The following is a 24,866-nucleotide window of genomic DNA, read 5'->3' as shown; positions in this document are numbered from 1 at the left end:
CAATAAACGGTACATGAACACCAACTGGCTGTAGACCATCATGATCAACTTTCCTTTATATCTATACATTGTTACAGCGAAGCACTTCAATTCAACTTGACTAATGTTGCTATCCTAGGCCAAGCTCGTCAACACCAAGCCCGAGGCTTTGTTCTCCACTCAAAATTCTATCAACAAGCACATTGAAATGAACCCAATTTACATCCCACTTCAGCATCAAGTCGTCAGTCAAGAGCCAAGAGCCAATTCACACCTGATTACACATATCAATCAATGAGGGCGACATTAATCCTACATAACGGTTGACTAACACAGCCCAGACAACAATTATCACCTAAATGGATTTTAACAAACAATTGTGGTTTAGATAATTGGTAACCAATAGGAATGGCACATTTACACACACACACACTCACTCACTCATCACGAGGCACATAAAAGATGAACAATGTAGAGCACCAACATTTTATTTGATGTTGCACAGCTAAGTAATGAAACGTCTGCAAATAAGCAAGCCAGCTCGGCGAGCTACAAATCTTTTCCAACATCTTAAATTCCTCCATCTTATGGTTAGTTTTTACAATATTGTATGTCCTTTCTTTGGCTTTTATACTACCTTGACAACCCCCAACAGCCACAGTTTCCTCATCGTCCCTTTAGAATGTTTCTTCTTCTTTGGGACGAGTTGTTCCTCTATCTTCCAAATTACTCCCAGAAATTCCAGCCATTGCTGCTATACTGTCATCCCTGCTAGTGTCCCCTTCTAAGCAATTATGGCCAACTCCTCCCTTATGCTGCTGTAGTTACCTTTACTCAACTGTAACTCTGATACATTCAATGTTAGCTCCTCCCTCTCAAACTAGGGTGAATTCTATCATATTATGATCATTACTGCTAAGGGTTCCTTCACCTTAAACTCCCTAATCAAATCTGGTTCATCACCCAACACAAATAAGTATAATTGTAGCCTGATGAGTTAAAATGTATGTGAGCTTCATGTGAACAAGAAATTTTATTGCATTTTTGTGTGTATGACAATAAACTAATCTAAATAATTAATCATTCATTGCACTATCAAACCAATGCATCAAAACCATTCAAGTTTCTTGTTTGTGTAATACAGGTATGAAGTGCTTGAGAGGCTGTTACTCAGGACTTAGTCCCTCAGAGAATGAAGGTGACTGGACCTTGCACTGTGAGCCTTTGTAGTGGCTGTACTGACTCTGCAAGTCAGTTGGATGAACTACCACACATTAGACAACCACTACAGAATACTTTTAAGGTGACCACTCTCTCCAGGGTAGACTCCACAAGATCTTTTTTTTTACGAGGTTGTACTCCTCATTCGTCACCTGTATGATTGTGAAACTGGGACTGCATACAAAAGGCAACTCAAACTGCTGGAGCGCTTCCTCATGAGCAGCCTAAGATCCATTATGGGTATCCGCTGATATGGCCGTATCACAAACCTGGAAGTCTTCAGCAGGGCAGAGACTACTGAAGCTATGATCCTGAAAGTACAGCTTTGTTGGACCGGACACGTTATACGCACGGAAGACTCACACTCCTTGATGCTCTATGACCAGTTATTACAGGGAAGGAGAAACGTGATATACCTTGTAAAGGAACGAAGACGGCGTGAAAGCCAGCAGTGTTGTCTTGCTCCCCGGCATCTGGATCATAGGGCACGAGACAGAACTAGGTGGCGCGCCTTGATTAAACTTGCTCACAGCAACTTAGAAGATAGGCATCACGGAGACCTGAGACAGCTCAAAAGAAGAGGAAGGCAGTAGCAACGGCCGTGCCCAAGGAACCAGGACAAGTCCCCCTCCCCACTGTGAACGTCGGTGTCGTTCAAGAATTGGCCTCTACAGTCACCCTCAAACACACCGCAGATGAGCTGCACAAACACAATCATAATCGTCGAAACCGACAGACAACCAAGACAAGTTATTTCCCGTGGGAGTTAAATAGAGCAGAGCCCGAGGTAGGATATGATGGACGTAAAAGGGGTTGGCGTTGTATCTCAGTAAGTGAGCACAGACTGTAAGTAGGTGGATGGGAGTTGGGAGCACACCTGTTGGTTGTGATCTCCTAGTGAGAGTGCCGTGGTCGAGCTCGCTGGAATACTTCACTACTGCGGGAAAGGAAGGGAAGGGGAGTGGTTGTGATCCGGGCCAGATTCCTTTCTCAGTCCCACTCGCAGCAACAACTGCCGAGGCGCAGGAAGCAAAAAGTGGCGGGGGAGGGCGAAGCTGCAGCTTGCTGTGAAAGATCGGCTGGCGGTCGCGTCGCCGGATCCCCACGGGCAGGCCCTCCCGGAGCCGGGACTCTTCTCACGGAGGATTCCGTCCGGTGCGATACAAGGTGAGCGAGTGCGGCCAATGATCGGCGCCGCAGTCGGTTGGAGTGGGCCTGGGGCGGGCCGGTGGCGCTGGTCCAACCCTGGCATGAGGTGCAGTGCTGGGGAAACGGCGCACAAACAGCGGCTGCTCCCTGGGGGTGAGGAGTACCGGCTCGGTGTGTCCACTGTGGGCTAAAGTAGGGACGAGGTACGCTCCCGCAACCCATTCCTCCCAGTCACCCTGTGGACAGTGGGGAAAACTCTCTCATCACCCAGAGTGTGAAAAGTCTTTGGAAATTAAAGTACAACTTCCTTTCGTCGGTGGAGCAAGAATTCATATCCAGCTTGTGGCCAACGCCAGTCGTTTCTTTCAAGTGTCTGGGGAAATATTTGAGGAGTTTTGTTGCATGCTGCAGGTGCTCGCTAAGGATCTTTCTACTTTTTAACGAAAAGACGACATCAAATACGTTTTTTTAAGATATGAACCGTTTAAATATAGCTTCTGTTTAGTGAATATGTGTGAAAATAGTTAGCAGTACGAAGCTGTTTGCCTCGCTGAATCTCATGGCCTGACCTCCCACACGTTGTGTTTTCGGCGCCCACCCCCTCCCATCTGTCAGTTGATTCCAAGTGTTTTATAAAAAAAAGTTATGATTAACAAGTACCTTTAAATATATAATTTATATTAATGTTTCATTCTAGTTTGAATTCCTGGATTCCAATTCCACATGTGTTTGAGACCTGGGAAAATTTCCTTAGTAAAGGCAGTTTTTTGCGTGAATCTTTCCCTTTGGAAGTGGTGTATGTTTTGTAATTTTTAAAATGTGTATCAAAATTACCTTTATTCATAAGTTGTTTACAAGAATAATATGCAATATTCATTATAAATTATTTACAAGAATAAACTGCAATGCTTTTTCATTTTTACATTTATAGCCATTGCAATAAATAGTGTTCTATTACACTTCTTAAAACCAAAGGCACTGTTGCCACTCATGTGGCCCCCTGGGGTGGTTCACTATTACAATAATCGAGGGGCTTCCTTACCCAAACCGGCTCCTCCCTGTCCAATAGTGGAAAAACCAGCTCTGGTGTAGATGTGCACAGTTAAAATGTTTTCAGTGTTCTAACTTCAGGTGTTTTATTTCCAGGCTTGAAAGGAGGATGAACATTTGGCATTTCGTCACTTCATGGACATTTTCTTAAAGCAAAGTAATTTGCATTGATCAGTACAGTTAATACGTTCAAGCAACAGAGTGAAGGATGCAGTTCATTATCAGAAGTGGATGAAAACTATCATTGTTTCTCGACATTAAGCTGGATCAAATTATGTTTGATTCTGGAGACGAAGTTCTTCGTTGCTTCCTCATGATGAAAAGTTCATCGCTGATCCTCGTCTGTCTGTTAATCCTGCTAGTGATACCTTGGAGCCAGGGTCACAGCCTATTCACCTGTGAGCCTATAACTTTCCATCGGTGCGAAGGTCTCTCATATAATATGACATTTTTCCCCAATAAATTGGAGCACTATGATCAGGACACTGCAGCCGTTGCAATGGAGGTAGGTTGTGTTCATATATATACACTTCTACATCTGTGTTTTAACATAAAAGGTGAATAATTAGGGAAAAATGCTGATATGTCGATCTATTTTCCTAATTACCAAAAGTACAATTAAATATATTAGCTTTTACCTATAATCCATATTTGTATCACCAGATACTTGTTACTGGGTAGCAAGTCCCTCCTACTGAAGTTGTTTTTGGTGTTATTAGTAATGTTATGTAAGGCTTTTTCCTCTTTCTTTTCACACCTCTTTTCTGATGAAAACATCTTGCGAAGAAAACAAATTTATTCCTCTAAAATTAGTGGTCAGCAAAGTTTATATTAAAAAATGTATTAAAATGGAAAAGAATAAAAAAAAATTTCAGCATGAACTGCAGATCATGCCTGATCAGTTTAATTGAGTTTTGTGAAAAATTAACTAAGTTGAAAGAAGTGCAATGGATGTTATCAATTTGGATGTGGAATGTGGCCAATAATTTCATAGATGGCTTAGCAGAAGAATTTTCTGACAGACGAATTTTAATACTGATGGTTAGCTACCACCTTAAGTATCTGGTGTTTCACCTACAGTATAGAACATAGAAATTTACAGCATATTACAGGCCCTTCGGCCCACAATGTTGTGCAGACCATTTAACCTTCTCTAGAAACTGCCTAGAATTTCCCTAGCACATAGCTCTCTATTTTTCTTGGCTTCGTGTACCTATCTAAGAGGCTCTTAAAAGACCCTATTGTATCCACCAATATTAAGTATTTTCCAATATCTACAGTTCAGGGCTTTGATCCAGATAGTACAGGAATAGTGATTCATTTCTGAGCCAGAACACATCTTGGAGATAAGCTTGTGAGAGAGAATATTACCATCTGTCTTTGACGTGCCATCTTCGTGGTAAAAATTAAGTTTTAGAAGGTGGCGTGGTGTACTGTGTAGATAGCACACACATCCATGATGGAGAAAATTGACATTTCCTGCTGGTGTCTGTCAAGCAGTTTGATATGTCCCAAATAGTTTTGATATTCTTGGAAGGGGACTGGGGAGTTAGGAGTCAAATCGCTTACTGGAGGATTATCTGATCTGCCTTTATAATCACTGTTTAATTGGCTGCTTCAGTTGCATTCCTGATCAGTTTTATAGGCATCTGTTAGTCTCATGAGACCATGGATTTGCGCCTTGGAAGGTTTCCAGAGTGCAGGCCTGGGCAAGGTTGTATGGAAGGCCCGCAGTTGCCCATGCTGCAAGTCTCCCCTCTCCACGCCACTGATGTTGTCCAAGGGAAGGGCACTAGGGCCGATACAACTTGGCACCAGTGTCATCGCAGAGCAATGTGTGGTTAAGTGTCTTGCTCAAGGACACAACATGTTTCCTCAGCTGAGGCTCGAACTAGCGATCCTCAGATCACTAGACTGACACCTTAACCACTTGGCCACGCACCAACACACTCCAAAACTGACGAGGTCATGAGGTGGTTGAATTAAAGGGGAACACTATTGAACTTGAAGAGAGGTGGCTAGAATTCCTTCACCTGATGAGGGTTGCTGTATGCAATGATGGTCATTGTGTGGTAAGCATTATTTGCTACTTAACAGCTGAAGCCTGGAAGCTCTCCATACCTGGTTTGCAAGGAGTCCACTATCTAAGGAGTTGAGAATAATGAATATCATGCAAATGTAAGCAAATATTCCCACTTTGTTTTAATGGAAGGAGTCCACTGAATTATCTGGTGGGAGCTGGGCTCTTGCAGCAAGGACCTGTGGCAAAGGTGATTTATCTCTTTCAGCCACAGTCATTTTTTTTTTGCATAGAATAATACTTCCAGCTAGCACATTTTCTCATCCAGTCCAATTGATGTCAATTTTACTTGGGTTCCTTGATGTCAAATTCAAAGGCTGCACTGATGTCAGGGACAAATATTGTCATCTGGCTTGCATTGTTGTGCTTATTTCAAACCTGTCCAATTCAGCACAAAGATTGTGAAACACAGCATTATGGAGTGTTGCTTTTAAAATGAGGACTAGAGTTTGAATTAGAAAATTGTTCTCAATCACTTGTGGAAAAACTGCGTGGGTAAAATTGTAGCCACATGTATCACTTGAAAAGTTCGGTCCTATTAACTTCTTAACAACGCTGTCTGTCAAATGCTGTCTGAATGGTTTATATTCAATATATATAAATAAAAGAAAATGCATCGAAGTAATTTTGACTGTACAAATTGGGAGCTGGAGCAGTTCACGTACTGTAACTCCTGAGACTACTCCACTGCATCTGATTGTGACTTCCATTTCCACCTTCCTCTCTACCTGTGGTAAAAATTCACCCCTTCTTTGTCAGGCATGTATGTAATTCTGCCTTAAAAATAGTCTGCTTCACCCTCTAATAGGAAATGCTTTCACCTTAGCTATTTTAATTAGGCAATTTTTAAAGAATACCTTTAGTTCTAGACAATGGCATCAGGAAATATCCTGTCCAGACTTCTTTGGGATCTTGTGTTTCAACCAACTCACTGCCTTTAAACCTCTGCAGGTGTAATCCTATATAGCACAAATCTGAACCTGCTCTGTATTCCTCAAGATAAAAGGACCACACTTGGCTTATGGAGGCTATGCCAGCTTTTAGCAATTCCATCACTCCCTTTCCTGTCCTTTTTACTCCCAACCTTGAGTTGGACAAACTGGGGTTGTTTTCCCTGCAGCAGTGGAGGTTGAGGGGAAATCTGCTGGAGGTTTATAAGATCATGAGAGGCATAGACAGAGTAGATAAGTCAGTATCTTTTTTTCTCCCAGGTTGAAACATCTAATACCAGAGGGCATGGTGAGAAGAGGTAACTTCAAAGGAGATGTGAGGGGCAAGTTTTTTGATTCAGAGTGGTGGGTGCCTGAAATGTAGTGGTGGTAGAGGCAGACATATTGGGGACACTTAAGCGATGTTTAGATGGGCACGTGAATGTGAGGAAATTGGAAGGATATGGTCATAAGGGATTAGTTTATCTGGCCATTTCACTCGGCATGCCTGTGCTGCACTACCTTATGTTCTATATTCTAACTTATTGTCCTTGGGTGTCACTAAACTCCACCCCCCCCCCCCCAGAATTTTTCATCACCCACTTGCACTGGATGTAAGTTGCAGTAACCAGTTAAGTTGCCAACCCGCATATCTTTGGGATGTGGGAGGGCACTGAAGCACTTAGTTGTAACTAATGCAGTTGCAGGGAGAGTGTAAAACTTCCACGCAGTTTGAGGCCAGGATTGAACCCAGGTCATTGTAACTGCAAGACGGCAACGCCACCAGCTTTCCATCTCATCTGTCTTTGTTGTTTTGCAATATGGAGCCTTCCCAAATCTGCTATATTTTGGAAAATTACAATCAATGCATCAATTAACTCGTCAGCCACTTCTTTGCTATCATAGGACACTGTCCATTGGGACTTGAGTACAGTTGGCTCTGTCTGCCTTTAACTTGTGTGAAATTAAGTTAGCATTTAAACAGCTTTCGTTTTGGATTTTGGAGAATCACCCTGACTCTCAAATTCTGATGCATCTGTTACCTGTTATCACGTTGACTAATTCTGTTAGGAATATTGAAATGATGAGAATTTGCTTAATTCTCATGTCGAGTGTGTCAGCTGTACTCTTGGGCAAATTATCTGTGTGGGAAGAATGAAGCAAAAAAGAAAATGTTTATTCATGAGCACTTTTTTGACAGTGTTTTTAGTAAATGACCTCTTTTTAAGGTTATCACTGGAATAATTTTGATTTTTTTTCAACTGAATGTACATTCCTAATTGCCTTTGAAAGGGTAGCAGAGAATTGCCATCTTAAACTGTTAATATTACAGCCTTTGTGGTTATGGCCCTTTGGTGCCGTTGGTCAGGTATTTCCAGGATCGTACAAAGATCAAATGAGGTCTGTGGGAGTCTGGAAGTCGAGACCCGAAGGTCAAACCCTGGGGTCAATACCCAGTTGTCAGTGAAGTCAGGAGGGCGAAGCAGAAGATCGAAGTCCAAAGCAAGGCAAGTGCTGAGATAGAAGACAGAAGGTAAAGGCCCAAAGGAGCCACGAGATCCCTGGTCACTGGGATTGGAAGTCCGTGTGGGTCTGGAAATTGTGGCCTGAAGGTCAGACCTGTAATAGGCAAGTCTTGGAAGCCTGATATCTGCGACCCTGTGAGAGCAGGAAAAGGACTAGAAGTGTGTGTGTGAGAGATGGGGGTGGGGGTGGGGGGGCAGTGGGGTGTGGAAGAACAGTCTGTTTTGCTGTAGGTTGTCTTGTTACTGTTCTGTTGAACGCCGTGGATGTGCTATGTTGGTGCCAGAATGCGTGGCTACACTTGATGGTTGCCCCCAGCACATCTTTAAGTACGTTGGTTGTTAAACAAACAATGCTTTTCACGGTATGTTTTGAAGTAGGCATGATAAATAAATCTGAATCTGATTTACATCAGTAATGTTGAAGGAAGAATGACATCGCAGGCCATGGTCCACCAGGAATGTTGATTCAAGAGTAAATATTAGCCACAGCACTGGGGATAACCATTTAACAGGATAATTTTTTTACCTTCAAAATGCACATGAAAGAGTCAAGCCTTCAGTTTGATGTCTATTGAAAGATGTGTCCGCAAAAATGCCGTATTCCCTCAACACTATGACAAAAGGGGGGTCTTTTCTGGTTGGCTGCTTGTGACTAGTGATATTCCGCAGGGGTCAGTGTTGGAATTGCTTCTTTTCACGTTGTATGTCAATGATTTGGATTATAGAATTGATGGCTTTGTGGCCAAGTTTGTAGAAGATACGAAGACAGTTGGAGGTGCAGGTAGTGTTGAGAAAGCAGGGAGTCTGCAGAAGGACTTGGACAGATTAAGAGAACGGGCAGAGAAGTGACCGATAAGTGTATGGTTGTGCCGTTTGATAGGAGGAATAAAGGTGTTTCTAAACAGGAGCAAATTCAGAAATCAGAAGTGCAAAGGGACTTGGGAGTCTTCGTCTAGAATTCCCTGCAGCTTAACATGCAAGTTGAGTGGATGGTAAGGAAGGCAAACAGAATGTTAGCATTCATTTGAGAGGACTAGGTTATAAAAGCAAGGATGAGGCTTTATAAGGTATGATCAGACTGCACTTGGAGGATTATGAGCCGTTTTGATCACTTATCCTTAAAAGGCTTTACTGGTATTGGATGGGATACAGAAGAGGTTCGCGAGACGGATTCTGGGAATGAAAGGGTTAAGCTGAGGATCATTTGATGGCTCTGGGCCTGTACTTGCTGGAGTTTGGAAGACCGGTGGGCGGGGAAGGGTGGATCTCACTGAAGCCTTTTGAATACTGAAATATCTTTTGAAGATATTCTCAGTGTTGGAGAGGCTTGTGTTCATGGTGGAACGGGATGATTTTACAGCTTTCTACAGCTTTTTCTGACCCTGTGTAGTGGTCCCTCCATAGCAGAAGGTGATGCAACCAATTTGAATGCTGTTCACGGTACATCCGTAGAAATATATTAGAGTCTTTGGTGACATACCAAGTCTCCTCAAATTCCTAATGAAATATAGCCGATCTTGCACCTTCTTCATAATTGCATCAATTATAGAAACATAGAAAATAGGTGCAGGAGTAGGCCATTTGGCCCTTCGAGCCTGCACTGCCATTTATTATGATCATGGCTGATCATCCAACTCAGAACCCCGCTCCAGCCTTCCCTCCATACCCCCTGACCCCCGTAGCCCGTCCTTGAACATTTCCACACAGGTTTTGAGTGTCCTACCAGGTACACTAGCAGGGCCTGACATCTTGCAAGAGTCTCAAAAGATGACATCGGCCTTTGAGACAGAGATCACAGGGTCACCAGATGCTGCAGGGATTTACACAGGTGTAGTTTTATTCTCCCTTTCAAAGTGAGCATGAAAGGCATTGAACTCATCTGGGAGTGAAGCTCCCAGTCATTCATGATGGTGCTTTTCACCTTGTAGAGCTGATGCGCATCTAATTCCATTTCTAACTTAAATTGGGATTGTTTTCTCACTCTTAAAATAACCTCTGTAGTTCATACTTGAACTTCTTGTATAGTTCTGGTTCACCAGTCTTGAATACCACAGATCTTGCCGTCAGCAGACTAGGAATCTCCTCGTTTATCCATGGCTTTTGGTTTGGGTATATACGGTATGTTCTCGAAGGTGCACACTTCATCCATATAGGTCTTGATGAAGTCAGTTACAACTATGTCATATTCACAGCTGACCGTACCACTTGGCGACAGCTGTGTAGGGACGGGGTTTGTATTCTGGAGATGGAAAGAACAACCAGAAGACAGCAGAAGAGAACCAGGAGAAATGCAGCCGTGGTTGCCACCACTACCACATATATATGTCCCACCTGCAATAGAGCTTGTGGGTCCAGGATAGGACTGTATAGTCATCAAAGATCTCACCGTTAAAGGAGTGGACATCGTCGTCATCGGATTTCAATAGACGACCGAAGAATACTCATTCAGATTAAAAGATGAATACCTGAATATTGTTCAGTCCACCGACTCAGAGTAACCCTGTAAGTGTTTTTCCATCTCTCTTGGCCATACCTCACCAATGGTACTGCGGTCTTTAGCCTCTGCCTGTGTGCCGCAAGTAGAAGTCCAACCAGGTGATCAGACTTTCCAATGTGCAGGTGTATAATGGCACAGTATCAGACTTTCCAAAGATGAGCTGAATTGCCTGATTATGCTCTAATGTCTTATGGTGTTTAAGTGTCCGAGGTTTTTATCTTTGAAATTCTGGGCTGGTACACCTACTGGTAAGTGTATGATATGGTTGAATGTGGTGCCACTGAGCCATCAGTGAGACTAAATTATTGCTGGTTTTTGCTTTAGATGGGAATGCGAACTGATCAAAATGAAATGCAAAACCTGTGGAACTGAACACCAGTTTGAGCATAGAAGTGTCAAAATATAAAGACTATATTCTGTTTGTCTTTGGTCTGCTATCTTTTATATTTGGATGATAGAAATGATGCCAGCAGACTAATTCCGGGACTTGCTCCCAAATGCACAGAAATTGTCAGCAGCTCTGCCTGCATCTCACCTCTTTCCTCTTTCCTTTCCTCTTCTCCCTGTCTGCCCATTGCTATGTTTGCTCCGTTCACTTGAGTTAGCTTTTGTTGTTTTCCTTGATTATGGACCAGGGTTTGCATTGGAATCTGCACCCAAGGTGTGCAATTTGCCAGGATGGTATGCATTTCTAAAGTATCTGGGTGGTCTGATGTAATACACAACATGGTGAAGGAAATCAGCAGGTCAGGCACACCTAAGGAGAGGAATAAACACTCAACCTTTTGGGCCGATTGTTTACTCCACTCCATAGTTGCTGCCTGGTCTGCTGAGTTTATCCAGTATTTTGTGTATGTGTTACTGTGGATTTCCAGCATCTGCAAAATCTTTTGTGTTTCTGTCTGATCTGATAGTACATGAGTGGAAGATCCAGGCGAAAGATTTGAGCACAAAAATCCAGGTTATTTCAATTTCATCGTTGAGGGAAGGTTGTACCCTTGGACAAGTATCTTCAATAAGACTTCAACTGTGACTAAGAAAACTCCACCTAGTGGACGGTGTATCCAGTGACTATCAAGCAATTCGAAAGGCAGATGATAGTTCTCTTTAACACAGGATAGTTTTTATTCCAGGAGGAAGCAATTGTATTGGGCCTTGCCCAGACTGTGTCTGGAATGTTATGTACATTTTTGATCTTAACTGGTTTTCTTGCTATAGACAGAATACAGTGAAGATTCATGAGACTGTTTGCAGGGATGTTGGTTTTGCTATAGGGGAGTGATTGAGTAGAGTGGGATTTTATTCTCTTTGATTTGAGGAGGATGAGATGCCATCAGACTTTAGAAAATTCCTGGAAGTTTCGACTGCCTAGTTACAAAGAATATATTCACCCCTAGTTGACAAGAAGGCAAAGGTCTGTATGACTTGAAGGATAAGAAATTGTTCACTTTGAGGATTGTGAACCTTTGGTGTTGCCTTTCCAGTTGGCTGTGGAAATTGATCCATTATATTCAAGCAAAAGAGGCTGATAGATTTCAGGACATTAAGGAAATTGAGGGTTCCTAGAAGATGGCACTGAGGTAGAAGACCAACCAAGGTCTTAACTGCATGATCACATGGCCTACGCCCGCATTTATTTCTCGAACTTATATGCTCATGTTGAATGTGGTACTGCTTGAGAAACTGTATGGATTAATACTTTGAGGAATTCAAAATAAAAAGAGGGATTTAAAAGCTTAGCAAGTAGAAAATAATTATTTTAGGTGAGATACATCCTCAGAGGCCTATCGTAATGAAACTGGAAATAGCAAGTTGTTCCCCAAATCCTCAGTCTTAAAGGTGGGACCAGCGCTAAATGGAGGATTGCGAACATTATACATCTCTGACCTCCCTCAGCTCATGTCAGTGAGGAAACTTTTTAAGATAGTGAGTGGTCCAAGACAAAATAATTTTCTTTCTAGAAAAATACAGATAAATTGATGATGACTTAGTGCCACATGATGGACATGAACAAAATTAAAGCTTGAGAGTTTAAGGGACAGCTATCATGTAATTGTAAGTAATGGGGAGGAATTGTTTCAGATTTCATTATTTATATTGGGATCAAAAGTCGTAGCCCATAACTTTTTATATTTACTAATGAACCGGAATAGTATATTTGGGGTGCCTTGAGTTCAAGTTTGCAGATGATGGGTATATTGAAAATGTAGTAAGCAGTGCCAGGATAGTAATGGATATCTTTATGCGTTTCAATAGGAAGGATGGGATGGAGGTAATGCACTGCGGGCAGCACAGTAGTGTAGTGGTTAGCACAACACTTTACAGTACAGGCAACCTGAGTTCAATTACCACTGCAGCCTGTAAGGAGCTTGTACGTTCTCCCGTTGATTGCACGAGTTTCCTCTGGGTGGTCCAGTTCCCTCCCACGGTCTAAAGAAGCACTGGTTGGAAGGTTGATTGGTCATTGTAAATTCTCCGGTGATTAGACTAGGATTAAATTGGGGGATTGCTGGACACTGTGACTGGAAGGGCTTACTCCAGGCTCTATCTCAGTAAATAAATAAATGTGTTATAGGATCAGAGAAATCTGTGCATATATGGGTTCGAATCTCCACCTGGTGGGTGCCGTGAAGGCTGTAGGAAAAGTAAGCTGGATCCTTGGCTTTGTCAGAGTACAAAGTCATTGACTAGCTTTTATCATTTGGAATATTGTCCAATTCTGGGGACTACACTTCAGGAGAATAAGAAAGTCTGGAAAGGAGGTTTACCGGAATGGTACCGGGGATTCCAAGTTTAGTTTAAAAATGAAGACACCAAATGTTGCGGATGTTGTTGCTAAATAGGAAGATTAAAGAGCTGTTCATAGGGGGCTTTGAAAGAACCAGTTGGGGGAAAAAGTAGCTCCTTCTTAGACTGGTGGACCTTGGAATACCATAAAACTGGTTAGATAAATTTCCGAAAGAAAAGTTTGAATGGTTTTAAATCAAAATTTTACTCATTTTTGTCATTGATAAAACAAGCCAAAAGCATCTTTCAAAATGTTTAGTGAATGATTAGGTTTGACATAAAGGTCATTCGTAATATGTAAATAGCATTTGCTTTGTTCACTAACAATGGAATCTATAATTGATTTGCCCAGATCACTGTCTCAGTGACATTCAGCTGTAAGATTAAGCCAACATGTAACAGGCTATGCTCTCTGTATAGAAAATCAGAAGTTTGCTCTCTTGTGTGGTCAACCTACACTATTTGAAGTCTTTGCAAATATGTGACTTTATTGATTGGAAAGTGACACAACTCCCGTAAGTTCAAAGTACATTTATCATCAAAATTTGTATACATTATACAACCTTGAAATTCATCTCCTAACAGGCAACCACGAAGCAGAGACCCTAAAAAACCCATATATTTATAAAAAAGATTGCCAAACAGCCAATGTGCAGAGAAAAAAAAAAACAAATCATATAAACAGTAAACACAAGCTAATAGCGTACTGGCTATGAAGTCCACAGAGAGTCCATCCCCAAACCCTTAGTTCAGCGCGGAGCTGAGTAAACCTCACGGAGCAACGAGCTGTACCAGCTGGTCCCTCGCCTTGGGACACCGAGCTTTCCAACTTGGCCCAGCGTGAAAATCGTCATCCAAGCTTCGGATTTAGTCGTCTCGATACACTCTGTAGCCTGGACCCCACTGCCTTGATTCAAAATGTACCCAACCTTTCCAATGTTAGTGTACAAAGCAGTGGTAATCCCAATGCTCCTGTATGCATCAGGAACTTGGACAACATACTGATGACATCTGAAGGCACTTGAAAAGTTCCTTCAACGCTGTCTTCGAAACATCTTAAATATCAGCTGGGAAGATGGAAGAACCAACATCAACGTGCTAAATGAAGCAAAAACAACAAGCATTGAAGCCTACGTCATCAAGAGCCAACTAAGATGGAGTGGTCATGTTGTTCGGATGAAAGACGAACATCTACCGAAACAAATCTTCTACTCCTAGCTTAAAAGAAGGCAAACATAAAAGAGGCGGACAACAGAAGAGATTCAAAGACGTCTTAAAAGCCAACATGAAGAAATGTAACATCGACATCAACAATTGGGAAACCAATGCCGAGGACAGGAAACTCTGGCAAGCCATCATCCGAGAAGGAACAGCAACTTTTGAAGCCAACAGATGTGCAGAATTAGAAGAAAAGAGAAGAAAATGGAAAGAGAAACAGCAACAACCAGAGCCCAGTCTGCCATCTGGAACTACCTGTCCTGAATGTGGAAGAACTTTCTTTCCTTTTAAATCTTTTTATTGAATTAGTACACAAAAGGTAAAACATATAGAAACCAATACATTGTTACAATATAGATATACAAGAAATATTAATACAAAAAAACAATGCAAACAGCGTAAGTTAGTTACAAAATAACGAGGTAATATAGTTGTATGCTAGTTTTCCATATATATCAATAAGGAGAAAAAAAACCCCGAAAACTTCCCCCCCCCAAAAAAACTACCGTGAAACTAAGCTACAAAGCAAAGCAGTGGGCTAACTAGGTAAATAGTAGACTTAAACAAATTAAACAATCACGACCTCAAACCCGACCTCCACTAATAACAGATAAAATCCACGAAGGGAGTGTATATATGATCAGAGAGAAAAAAAGATGTTACATTAAATGAAAATATTGAATAAAAGATCTCCAGGTCTGTTCAAATTTGACTGAAGTATCATAAAGATTACTTCTGATTTTTTCCAAATTTAGACAAAGTATCGTTTGAGAGAACCATAAAAACGTAATTGGGCATTAATCTCCTTCCAATGTTGTAGAATACATCTTTTTGCCATTCAAATAAGAAATGCAATCATTCTACGCACTGAGGGGGATAAATTGCGGAAGAACTTTCAAAGCCAAGATTGGACTCATAAGCCACTTGAGAGCCCATAAGTAGATCAACAGAACGAAGACCATCATCCTCGACCTCGAGGGATAGCCACGGCGACGACGTTCAGTCTATTACTACAAATACCCATTGTTTGTTGAAGTGAACCTCTCTTTGCTCCTCAGGTTCCCTGATTTTAGCAACTCTGGGTGCCATTATTACCTGCTGTTGTGTTCATTGGCTTGGAGTTGCAGGTTTCTATGTAATGCAGTCACACAGATGGACAAATGCACTTCCAATCTGAATAGTACACACTGCAGTGGGAAGCAGAGACACTTATCATGGCTTTTTCATCTATTGAATGAGGCATGTTGAAACAAATGTGAGGATGGCTCAGAGTTAATCGCAGCCCTTTCATTAGTATCTGTCCGTCATATGTAATTGAATCTCCATTTAATTGGAAACTGGTTTGCTAAAATGAACTGAAAGCATCGCTATAGCAACCAATGCAAGGCTGCCAGAATACTGTCTGCTGTAATATTTTCTCAGATTGTTGGGAACCAAGGGAAAATAGTAAGTTGGTTTAGTGTCAGGAAACAGTAATGATTGATTGGAAATTTGATAAAAAGGAAATTTGTATGTATTTGGTTTTCCATGGTGCTCACTGCTAGGTTTCTTGAATGTTGTGGTGTACATATAAATGCTTCGAACAAACATGGGGTTTGCAATTTAAAGGCTTTGTTGATGATACTAAAATTGTTACTGTAATTGATACAAAGAAAGTGCTGGACCTCAGGGCGATCTCATTGGACTGATTTTGTGTTCTTAGTAGTGGCAAATGAAAATCACATTGGGAAGAATGTAAAGGAATGTATGGAAGGATGTTACAATAGAAGGATTACAAGTGCAGAGGAACAGAGAGATGTTGGAATGCACGTCACAGAACCAGCGTGAGAAGAGACGATTTGGCCCTTGAAGTGTGTGCTAACTCCTGAAGAGCAATTGTAGTCCCATTCCTCTAACCTCTTCTCGCAAATCTATCATTTCTGAAATGCTTATCCAGCTCCCTTTAAACCACCACAGTTGAAACTACTTCCTGTGTGTCATCTAGAATATCATAACTTGCTAAAATCTTGGTTTTAAAGAATCCTGTTTAGTTTCAGCTTTTTAGTCAATTTTGTTCTAGTTCTTGATGCTCCCTTCCTGCCAATTCGAACAGATTCTATCTGTTGTCTATATTTGAAATACATCAGATCTTCTCCCAACTCCTCTGTTCCAAGAAGAATAATAACAGCCTCTTTATATGCACAAAGCTAAACACCATCATCCATACAGTCATTCTCGATATTATTTGTCTGTGCCCCCTTAAAGTTCTCCCATCTTTCTTCAAGAATGGTGTTCAAACTGGATGCCATACTCCATTCATGATCGAGCCAGTGTTTTACAAAGATTCATCATGAATTCCTTGCATTTGATTTCTTGGCCTTCTCCCCCCCCCCCCTTTTTAAACCACATTCTTAATGAACATGTCATTTTCAATGAACAAATTGCACACATTCCAAAATCTCTCTCCCTTTTAGAAATGTTATAAGACCTCTTCCCATTCTTCCTATTAAAATATTCATATTTCAATGGCCATTCCCCAGCCTGTGACCAGTCTACCTAGAGTCCTAGAAAAGTATAGCACAGACACAGGCCCTTCAGCCCATCAGTCTGTGCCAAACTATTTAAACTGCGTACTCCCATCAACCTGCGTCGGGAGAATAGCCCTCCATATCCCTACCATCCAAGTACTTGAGCAACCTTCTCTTAAATGTTGAAACATTGAGGTCAAGCTCGGAATGCACCACTTGTGCTTGTTATTTGTTCAATACTCTTTGGTCTATTTCTGCTTTTTCAGTTTTTTTTATGCTTCCAGGGTCTGCAAATCACTGTCTGTAGTGTGACCAATGAAAGGACTGATTTTAGAATGCATATGGGATGCTTGAACAATATCACACATCTCTCACACAAGAGTAGAGAGATCCTGGTTACACTATACTGTGCATTAATTAGATTATAGCCAAATAACACAGACTGCTTTTGGCCCTTTTTACAGGAGGCATATGAAGTACAAGACAAAGTGCAGAGGAGGAGATTCATATGCTTGTTGCTAAGGCTAGGAAATCAGAATTTTGTAAAGAGAGGCTATCTAGACTGGGAATGTTATCTCTGAAACAAAGGAGATTTAATTTGGTGTGGAAGACTGCGAGGTCTAACTAGGACAAATGGATAAATAGAACAGATTATGGCAGGGGAGTGTAGTGGTTAGCACAAGGCTTTACAGTATAGGTGACCTGCTTTCAATTCCCACTGCTGCCAGTAAGGAACTTGTATGTTCTGCTCGTGACCCTGAGGGTTTCCTCTGGGCACTCTAGTTTCCTTCCACAGTCCAAAGACGTGCCGGTTGGTAGTTTAATTCGTCATTGTAAATTGTCTTGTGATTAGGCTAGGATTAAATCAGGGGATTGCTGGGTGGTGTGGCTCGAAGGGCTGGAAGGGCATATTCTGCGCTTAATAAATAAATACATTTATTTCTCAATAAATAATACATTTTTTTAATTTATTCAGGTGCAGCACAGAATAGGCCCTCCTGGCCTGTTGAGCTTAGCCCCTCAGCAACCCCCATTTAATTGAAGCCTACTCATGGGATAGTTCACAATGACCAATTAACCTGCCAACTGGTCCATCTTTGGATGGAGGGAGGAAACTGAAACAACTGGAGGAAACCCACGGGGTCGCGGGGGGAACGTACAAACTCCTTATAGACGGCGGCAAGAATTGAATCATCTAGTGCCTTTGCCAAAGTGATCAGTAACTCTGAGGTCATAAAACATTGAATTTGTCAAGGGATTGGAGGAGAGGGGAAGTTTTCCATTCAGTGAGTGGTGTGGGTCTGGAGCTCACTGTCTGGAGGGGTAGTCGAGGCAGAAACTCAGCATGTTTTAAAGACCTGAGAACCCTTAGAAAAATAAGAGTGCAATTGAGGAGAATACAATTGAATGCAGGAGAGTTGTGAATTGATGGTACAGGATCCCTGTCATTCTCTGCAGCTTTTATTGTCCATTTTTATTCTTATGTAGTGGGTAGTTGGGTCTAGCTGTGATGAGGCAATGAGAAAGTACAGAAGCCTTGATGTAAGATCTGTACTGCTAAAAGTAAAGAACAGTGTAGAATATTGTTGAGATCAGGCAAATGAGGGGAACCAAGATTGCTTGAAATTATATAGATCACACCCCTAGCACCCTGACCTCCCCACATCTTAGCTTAGTTCTGCGACAGAGATTTGATTGTGACTTGTACACAGGAAACAATTAAATCTGCTTCAGTGAAGCAGCACTGCATCATCTGGAAAGACCATTTGATCTTGTCGCAAAATTCATATAGTTTTCTGGACACACAGGTCTCAATGAATAGAAGTATTATGAAGTGTCAAAATACTTCTCCCTGTTTCCATTTTAGTGGTATGCGCAGCTGTGTTTATGGATATAGGCTATTCGGCATGCAACTGAACACTTATTGACAGCTTTGCCTTTGGGGCAACCTTTATATGCAGTCCTTTAAGTCATTGTGTGAGCGCTTTGTGTTTTCAGTGAAGTGACAGTACTGGTTCCTGTCTGTGTGTGCATGTACTCACCCTGTTACATGAAGGGTGTGCATAAATTTCATCATTTAAAGTCAGAAAGTTTTAAAAGTTCAAAGTGAATTTATTGTCAAAGTACATATATGTCACTAAATACTACCCTGAGATTCATTTTCTTGTAGGCTTTCACATTGGAACAAAGAGGTGTAATAGAATCAATGAAAAACTACACGAAGACTGACAACCAAAGAAGACAAACTGTGCAAATGCAAAAAAGAAACAAATAATAAATAAATAATACTGAGAATGTGAGTTGTAGGGACCATAAGTGAGTCCATAGATTGTGTTCTATGATAAGTTGAGTGGTGTAGTGAGGAAAGATGTCCGCGATGACTCAGGAGCCTGATGGTTGAAGGGTAATAACTGTTCCTGAACCTGGTGGTGTGCGGGACCTGTGGCTCCTGAACCTGGTGGTGTGCGGGACCTGTGGCTCCTGTACCTAATTCCTGATAATAGCATCAAGAAAAAAAAACATGACCTGGATGGTGGGTGTTCTTGATGATGGATGCTGTTTTATTGTGGTAGTAATTTTGTAGATGTGCTCAATTGTGGAGAGGGTTTTTCCTGTAACGAACTGGGCTGTAGCCACCACTTTCTGAAGGCTTTTCTGTTCTTGGGCACGGGTGTTCCATACCAAGCCGTGATGTAACCAGTCAGGATACTCTCCACAGTGCATCTGTAGAAGATTGTCAAAGTTTCAGATGACATGCCACAAATTCTTGAACATCCATTGCTGTTGTGTAGCTGAGTGGCCCATGAATTTTTAACACAAGAGGCTCTGCAGATGCTGGAAATCTAGAGTAAGAAACATAAAATGCTGGAGGAACTTGGGTCAGGGAACATCTACAGAAAGGAATAAACATTCGATGTTTAAGGCTGGGATCCTTCATCAAGACTGGAAAGGAAGGGGCAAGAAGCCAGAATAAGATGGTGGGAAGTGGAAGAAATACAAACAAGATGGTGATGGGGAAGGTAGGTGGATGGGAGAGGGAGGATGAACTGAGAAGCTGGGGATGATTAGCAGAAAAGGTAAAGGACTGAAGAAGAAGGAATCTGATAGGAGGGGAAAGTGGACCATGGGAGAAAGGGAAGGAGGAACGGACCCAGAGGGATAATGATCCATGAACACTATCTAGTTTTTCCATTTTCTGCAGTATTTATTCACCTTTCACTTACAGGCTTTTATGTTCTTGCATTGTCCTGCTGCCACAAAAATCTTTCACAATATTATGTCAGTGGTAATATATCTAATTCTGCTTCTATATGTATAAAAAAAGGAAAAAATTCCAGTAAATTCAGTTTTAAATTGCTCTCTTGAAGGGAGCCTTGCCTTTTTCAAATTGTATCATGTTTCATTTTGAATTGATATAGACCAGACAAATATTATTCATAATATCTAACTTCAGCATGGGATTCTTGTGCGAAATGCAACTTCATATGGCTTTAAATATTTTGATCCTTTGGAATCCATTCATTCTTACCGCTTCAGAAGACTATAAGTCATCAGTTTTGCAAAGCATCAAGCATATCCTTTTCAGAAGTTAGGTATTATAGCTTCAGATTATCAGTGGGACAGATATTTAGATGCTTGCTGCATGTATTCACTAATAGAGAAGAAGCCAATGGGATTTATGTGTTTTAACTTCAGTCTCACAACCAATTTTTCTGCATTTCCTTTAAATTTGGACTATTCTATTGATGTTGGCTCTCCTGGGTTGCTTCCTACCAGAATTATTCATTTCACACTTCACTGTGTTAAATTTTAATCAGTAATGACTTGGATTGGGTGGTGGGGTGGAGATACGTCTTTACCAAAGGAGGTGTAAGGTGCTTCTTCCCTCTGCTAGCCTGCAGGTCGCCCTTGGGCAAAGTGTAGCACCTGCTTAGTGGTCCCCCCCCCCCCGATCAGAGTCCCATGAGGCCATGGGGGCAGGTGGTGGATGGTCGTTTGAGTAGCTGGTACATATCACAAGTCCTGGTTGTGCCACCACTGACACCAGGCAGTCTCTGAAGAGTATGATAATGGCTGGGGCACTCGTCTTGTAAAGGCAATGTCAAACTACTTCTGTAGAAAAATTTGCTAAGAACAATCCTAGTCATGGATCAGAAGTAATTAGAAGGGGAAAAGTGAGCAATTTCAAGTTTCTTGGTGTCGCTATCGCTGAGGATCTGTCCTGGGGCCCCAACATATTGCTGCAGTTACAAAAAAGGTGTGACAGCGTCTATATTTCCTTAAAGGTTTAAGGAGATTTGGTATGTCACCGAAGACAGTAGCAGATTTCTACAGATGGACCTTGGAGAGCATTCTAACTGGTTATATTACCATCTGGTGTTGGGGGGGCGGACACAGGTGGGGCTGCTGCACAGGATTGAAATAAGCTGCAGAGAGTTGTCAACTTAGCCAGCTCCATCATGTGCATTAATCTTCATAGTATCCAGAAGATCTTCAAGATGCATAGTCCTCAAAAAGGTTGCATCCATTATTAGAGACCCCTATCACCCAGGTCATGCTTTGTTCTCATTGCTGCCATCAGGAAGGTGGTGCAGGAAGCTGAAATCACACACTCAGCAATTCACGAACAGCTGCTTCCCTTCTGCCATCCGACTTCTGAATGGACGTTGAACCCATGAACACTACTTCGCTATTTTTATTTTTGCACTATTTTTTAAATTTAACTACTTGTATATATATTTACTATAATTCAGATTTTTTTATTTATTATTATGTATTGCATTGTCCTGCTGCAAAAACAGTAAATTTTGTGACATATGCTGGTGATATTAACTGGATTCTGATTCTGACTTAGAGTCATAGAACACTATGGCACAGAAACCAGTCCTGCAGCCCATCTAGTCTGTACCGAACTATTATTCTGCATATCCCATTCACCTGCATTCTATACCTTATATTTGTTACTTTGTGTTAGTGCTGTACTCAGAATTGTCTTTTATCCATGCAGGTGATTGATATATAAACAAAAAATATAATGCTTCCAACTCTGCTTCCAACTTTGACCCCACAGAACACTCCACATTAGCTCAGAGAGCAACAATTAGAATAACAGCACAGAAGGGAACTAGTTACTTGTGTACCTGAAAGCTTGTCAATTTCTTTCAACAGATGCTGTCTCACCTGCTAAATGTTTCCAGCATTTTCTGTGTTTTTCTTTATTTCAAATTTCCAGTATCTCCAATTTTTGTGACTTACATTTACTTTTGAATACCCTATCCAGTTGATCTATTTTCCCTATTATTTACAAAAAGGCTGCAGGTAAATAAGGTATTTTATTTTCCCTTAAGAGGATGATCTCAAGTTCCAAATCATTGCATTATTTAAAATAAAATCTTACTCTTCTCTCTTCTGTTTCTGTCATCACTTCAAAATACAAAAACTCATTTATGATTTTGAAGAACTTTATTCAGCAAGGCCCACAATATTCTATCTTATAAAAAGACTAGAATAAATTTCTAACAATCTAGTTGCCTCCAACCTGGTGGCATGAATATCGATTTCTCCTGGTGGGGGAAAAAATTCACTCCCCTTTCCCTCTTCTTCTGTTCCCCATTCTGGCCTTTTACCTCATCTCACCTGCCTATCATTTCCCCCAGAGTCGCCTCCTCCTTCCGTTTCTCCTATGGTCCACTTTCCTCTCCTATCAGGTAACTTCTTCTCCAGCCCTTCACCTTTCCCACCTACCTGGCTTCACCTATCACCTTCCAGCTAGCCTCCTTCCCCTCCCCCCACCTTTTTATTCTGGTGTTTTTCCCCCTTCCTTCTCAGTCCTGATGAAGGGTCTCGGCCCGAAGCATCGAATGTTTATTCATTTCCATAGGTGCTACCTGACCGGCTGAGTTCCTCCAGCGTTTTGTGTATGTTGCTTTGGGTTTCCAGCATTTGCAGACTTTGTCATGTTTAGAATAAATTTTGTTTTGGTTCAAAAGTAATTAATTCATTCTTCTAAATCTATTTTAATCCTTTTTCCTGAGCCTGTGTTGTTTTTGTACAAGGAATATTGTGATACACTTGGTAATCTTGGATACGATCTAACTAAGTTTTTTTCACACTTTTGACATCATTTCTCTGACTTAATTTCTCTCATTTATGGTCTTGACCTGTGTTTTTACTTCCAATGATTTGTGAATTGATGTACAATTAGAGTGAAAACTCTGTGTTCCATTAGCCAATTTTGTATCTATCTAGCTCTTTAATGTCAACTATGTGCTTCATTTTGCTAATAGGTCTATTACAGAATGTTATTTTGTCTACTTCGGGAAAAATGCATACAGTGGTTCTGTGACACATTTACTGTGCATTCCACCTTTGAATGAGTCTCATCACTCTTAATCTGAACAACAGGGAAGTTTCTAAATTCCAAATTTCACTGTTTACCACGAGCTTACACTTTGGCCCTCTGCAACTGATACCTTATTCAAGCTGGGCTAAATGTAGCTGTTTTTGAAAAGAGTTCAACATTGAAGAGGATTTGCTCAAGATTGTCTTCAAGGCAAGAGTTTCCTGCCTAGCCACATAGTCATGGATATCGGGAGAGTAGATCAGTGGACTAGGTGCTGCGCTATTGATCCTCAGCGAGGAGGAGATGTTATTTCTGCACTGACTGTGGCCACTGGTGTGGAAGTCAGGGATCCAGTTGTGAAGTTAGGAGGAGGCTTAGGTTTTGAAGCTTGTTGATCTGTACTGAGCATACTCCTAGTATTTTGCACCATCCAAAATAGAAAGCTTTTCGATAATGTACAGGATCAGCTTTTCAATAATGGGAATATATGGATGGATGTGTATAAATGGAGCACCTTTCACACTCTTCCAGAGTGCCTAGAGGTTCTGAGCAGCCAATGAAGAACATTTTTCAAGTGTAATACAGGAAATATAGCAATCAAGTTACCTGCAGCAGCATGCCTGCGTGACCAGTCATTTAAAAATATCATGACTAATCATGTGCTAATAACCCTTTCTTGATCTCTCTGTCTCTCTCTGTAGATAGCTTATCTACTGATGTCTGTTACAGACCACTGACTCTCACGGCAACCTGAACTATACCTCCTCCCACCCTGTTACTTATAAAATCCCTTTCTCTCAGTTGCTCCGTCTCCACCGCACCTGTTCTGAGGAGGAGGCTTTTCATTCCAGAATGAAGGAGATGTCGTCCTTCTTCAAAGAAAGGGGCTTCCCTTCCTCCACCATCAACACTACACTCAACCATATCTGTTTCATATCTGGTCTCACCCCATTCTCCCACCACCCTACCCAGGGATAGCGTTCCTCTTGTCCTCACCTACCATCTCACCTACCTCCAAGTCCTACACATAACTCATTGCAACTTCCGCCATCTCCAGTGGATCCCACCACCAAGTACATCTTTCCCTCCCTTTCACTTTCTGCTTTCCGCAGGGACCGCTCCCTCCGCCACTCCCTTCTCCATTCGTCCCTCCCCACTGATCCTCCCTCCTGGCACTTAACCTTGCAAGCGGAGCAAGTGCTACACCTGCTCTACTCTTCCTCCCTCACTACCATTCAGGGCCCTAAACAGTCCTTCCAGGTGAGGCAACACTTCACCTGTGAGTCTGTTGGGGTCATCTACTGTTTCCAGTGCTCCTGGAATATCTTCTCGTATATCGGCCTCTTGTACATCGGTGAGACCCAGTGTAGATTGGAAGACCTCTACACTCCAGCCACCAGTGGAGGTGTGACAGACAAATGAAAGTCAGACATCTTAAGGCCATTATTAAAGGAGTGGGAGTCTCTTGTACTGTGTTGGAGCTCGGGGTGGGGGTGGGTACAGAGGAAGGGAGCAACAAGGCTATGCAGAGCTTCTGAAACAAACCTGAGATTTTTTAAAATCAAGGTACTACTTGCTCT

The 24,866-nt window shown here is 41.6% G+C and overlaps 1 protein-coding gene across 4 annotated transcripts in view; it reads left to right on the top strand.

Moving 5' to 3' along the window:
* The first annotated feature begins 1,620 nt into the window (after positions 1-1,620).
* The window catches only part of LOC134350052 (frizzled-6-like), an 81,825-nt gene continuing 58,579 nt past the window's right edge, over positions 1,621-24,866 (top strand). Inside the window, exons 1-2 of one of the 4 annotated variants that reach the window (XM_063054975.1) lie at positions 1,621-1,987; positions 3,496-3,904. In XM_063054975.1, the coding sequence (XP_062911045.1) occupies positions 3,674-3,904 (231 nt within the window). In that variant the 5' untranslated portion in view covers positions 1,621-1,987; positions 3,496-3,673. Of the gene's footprint in view, positions 1,988-2,036; positions 2,368-2,506; positions 2,553-2,579; positions 2,761-3,495; positions 3,905-24,866 lie in introns of those variants that run through there. The other 3 variants (XM_063054969.1, XM_063054991.1, XM_063054983.1) reach the window with 3 other exon arrangements.

The sequence above is a fragment of the Mobula hypostoma genome, chromosome 1, assembly GCF_963921235.1.
Source record: "Mobula hypostoma chromosome 1, sMobHyp1.1, whole genome shotgun sequence".
Lineage (NCBI taxonomy): Eukaryota > Metazoa > Chordata > Chondrichthyes > Myliobatiformes > Myliobatidae > Mobula > Mobula hypostoma.
Note: the sequence above shows the minus strand (reverse complement) of the source record. Positions and strands in the feature narration are given on the sequence as shown.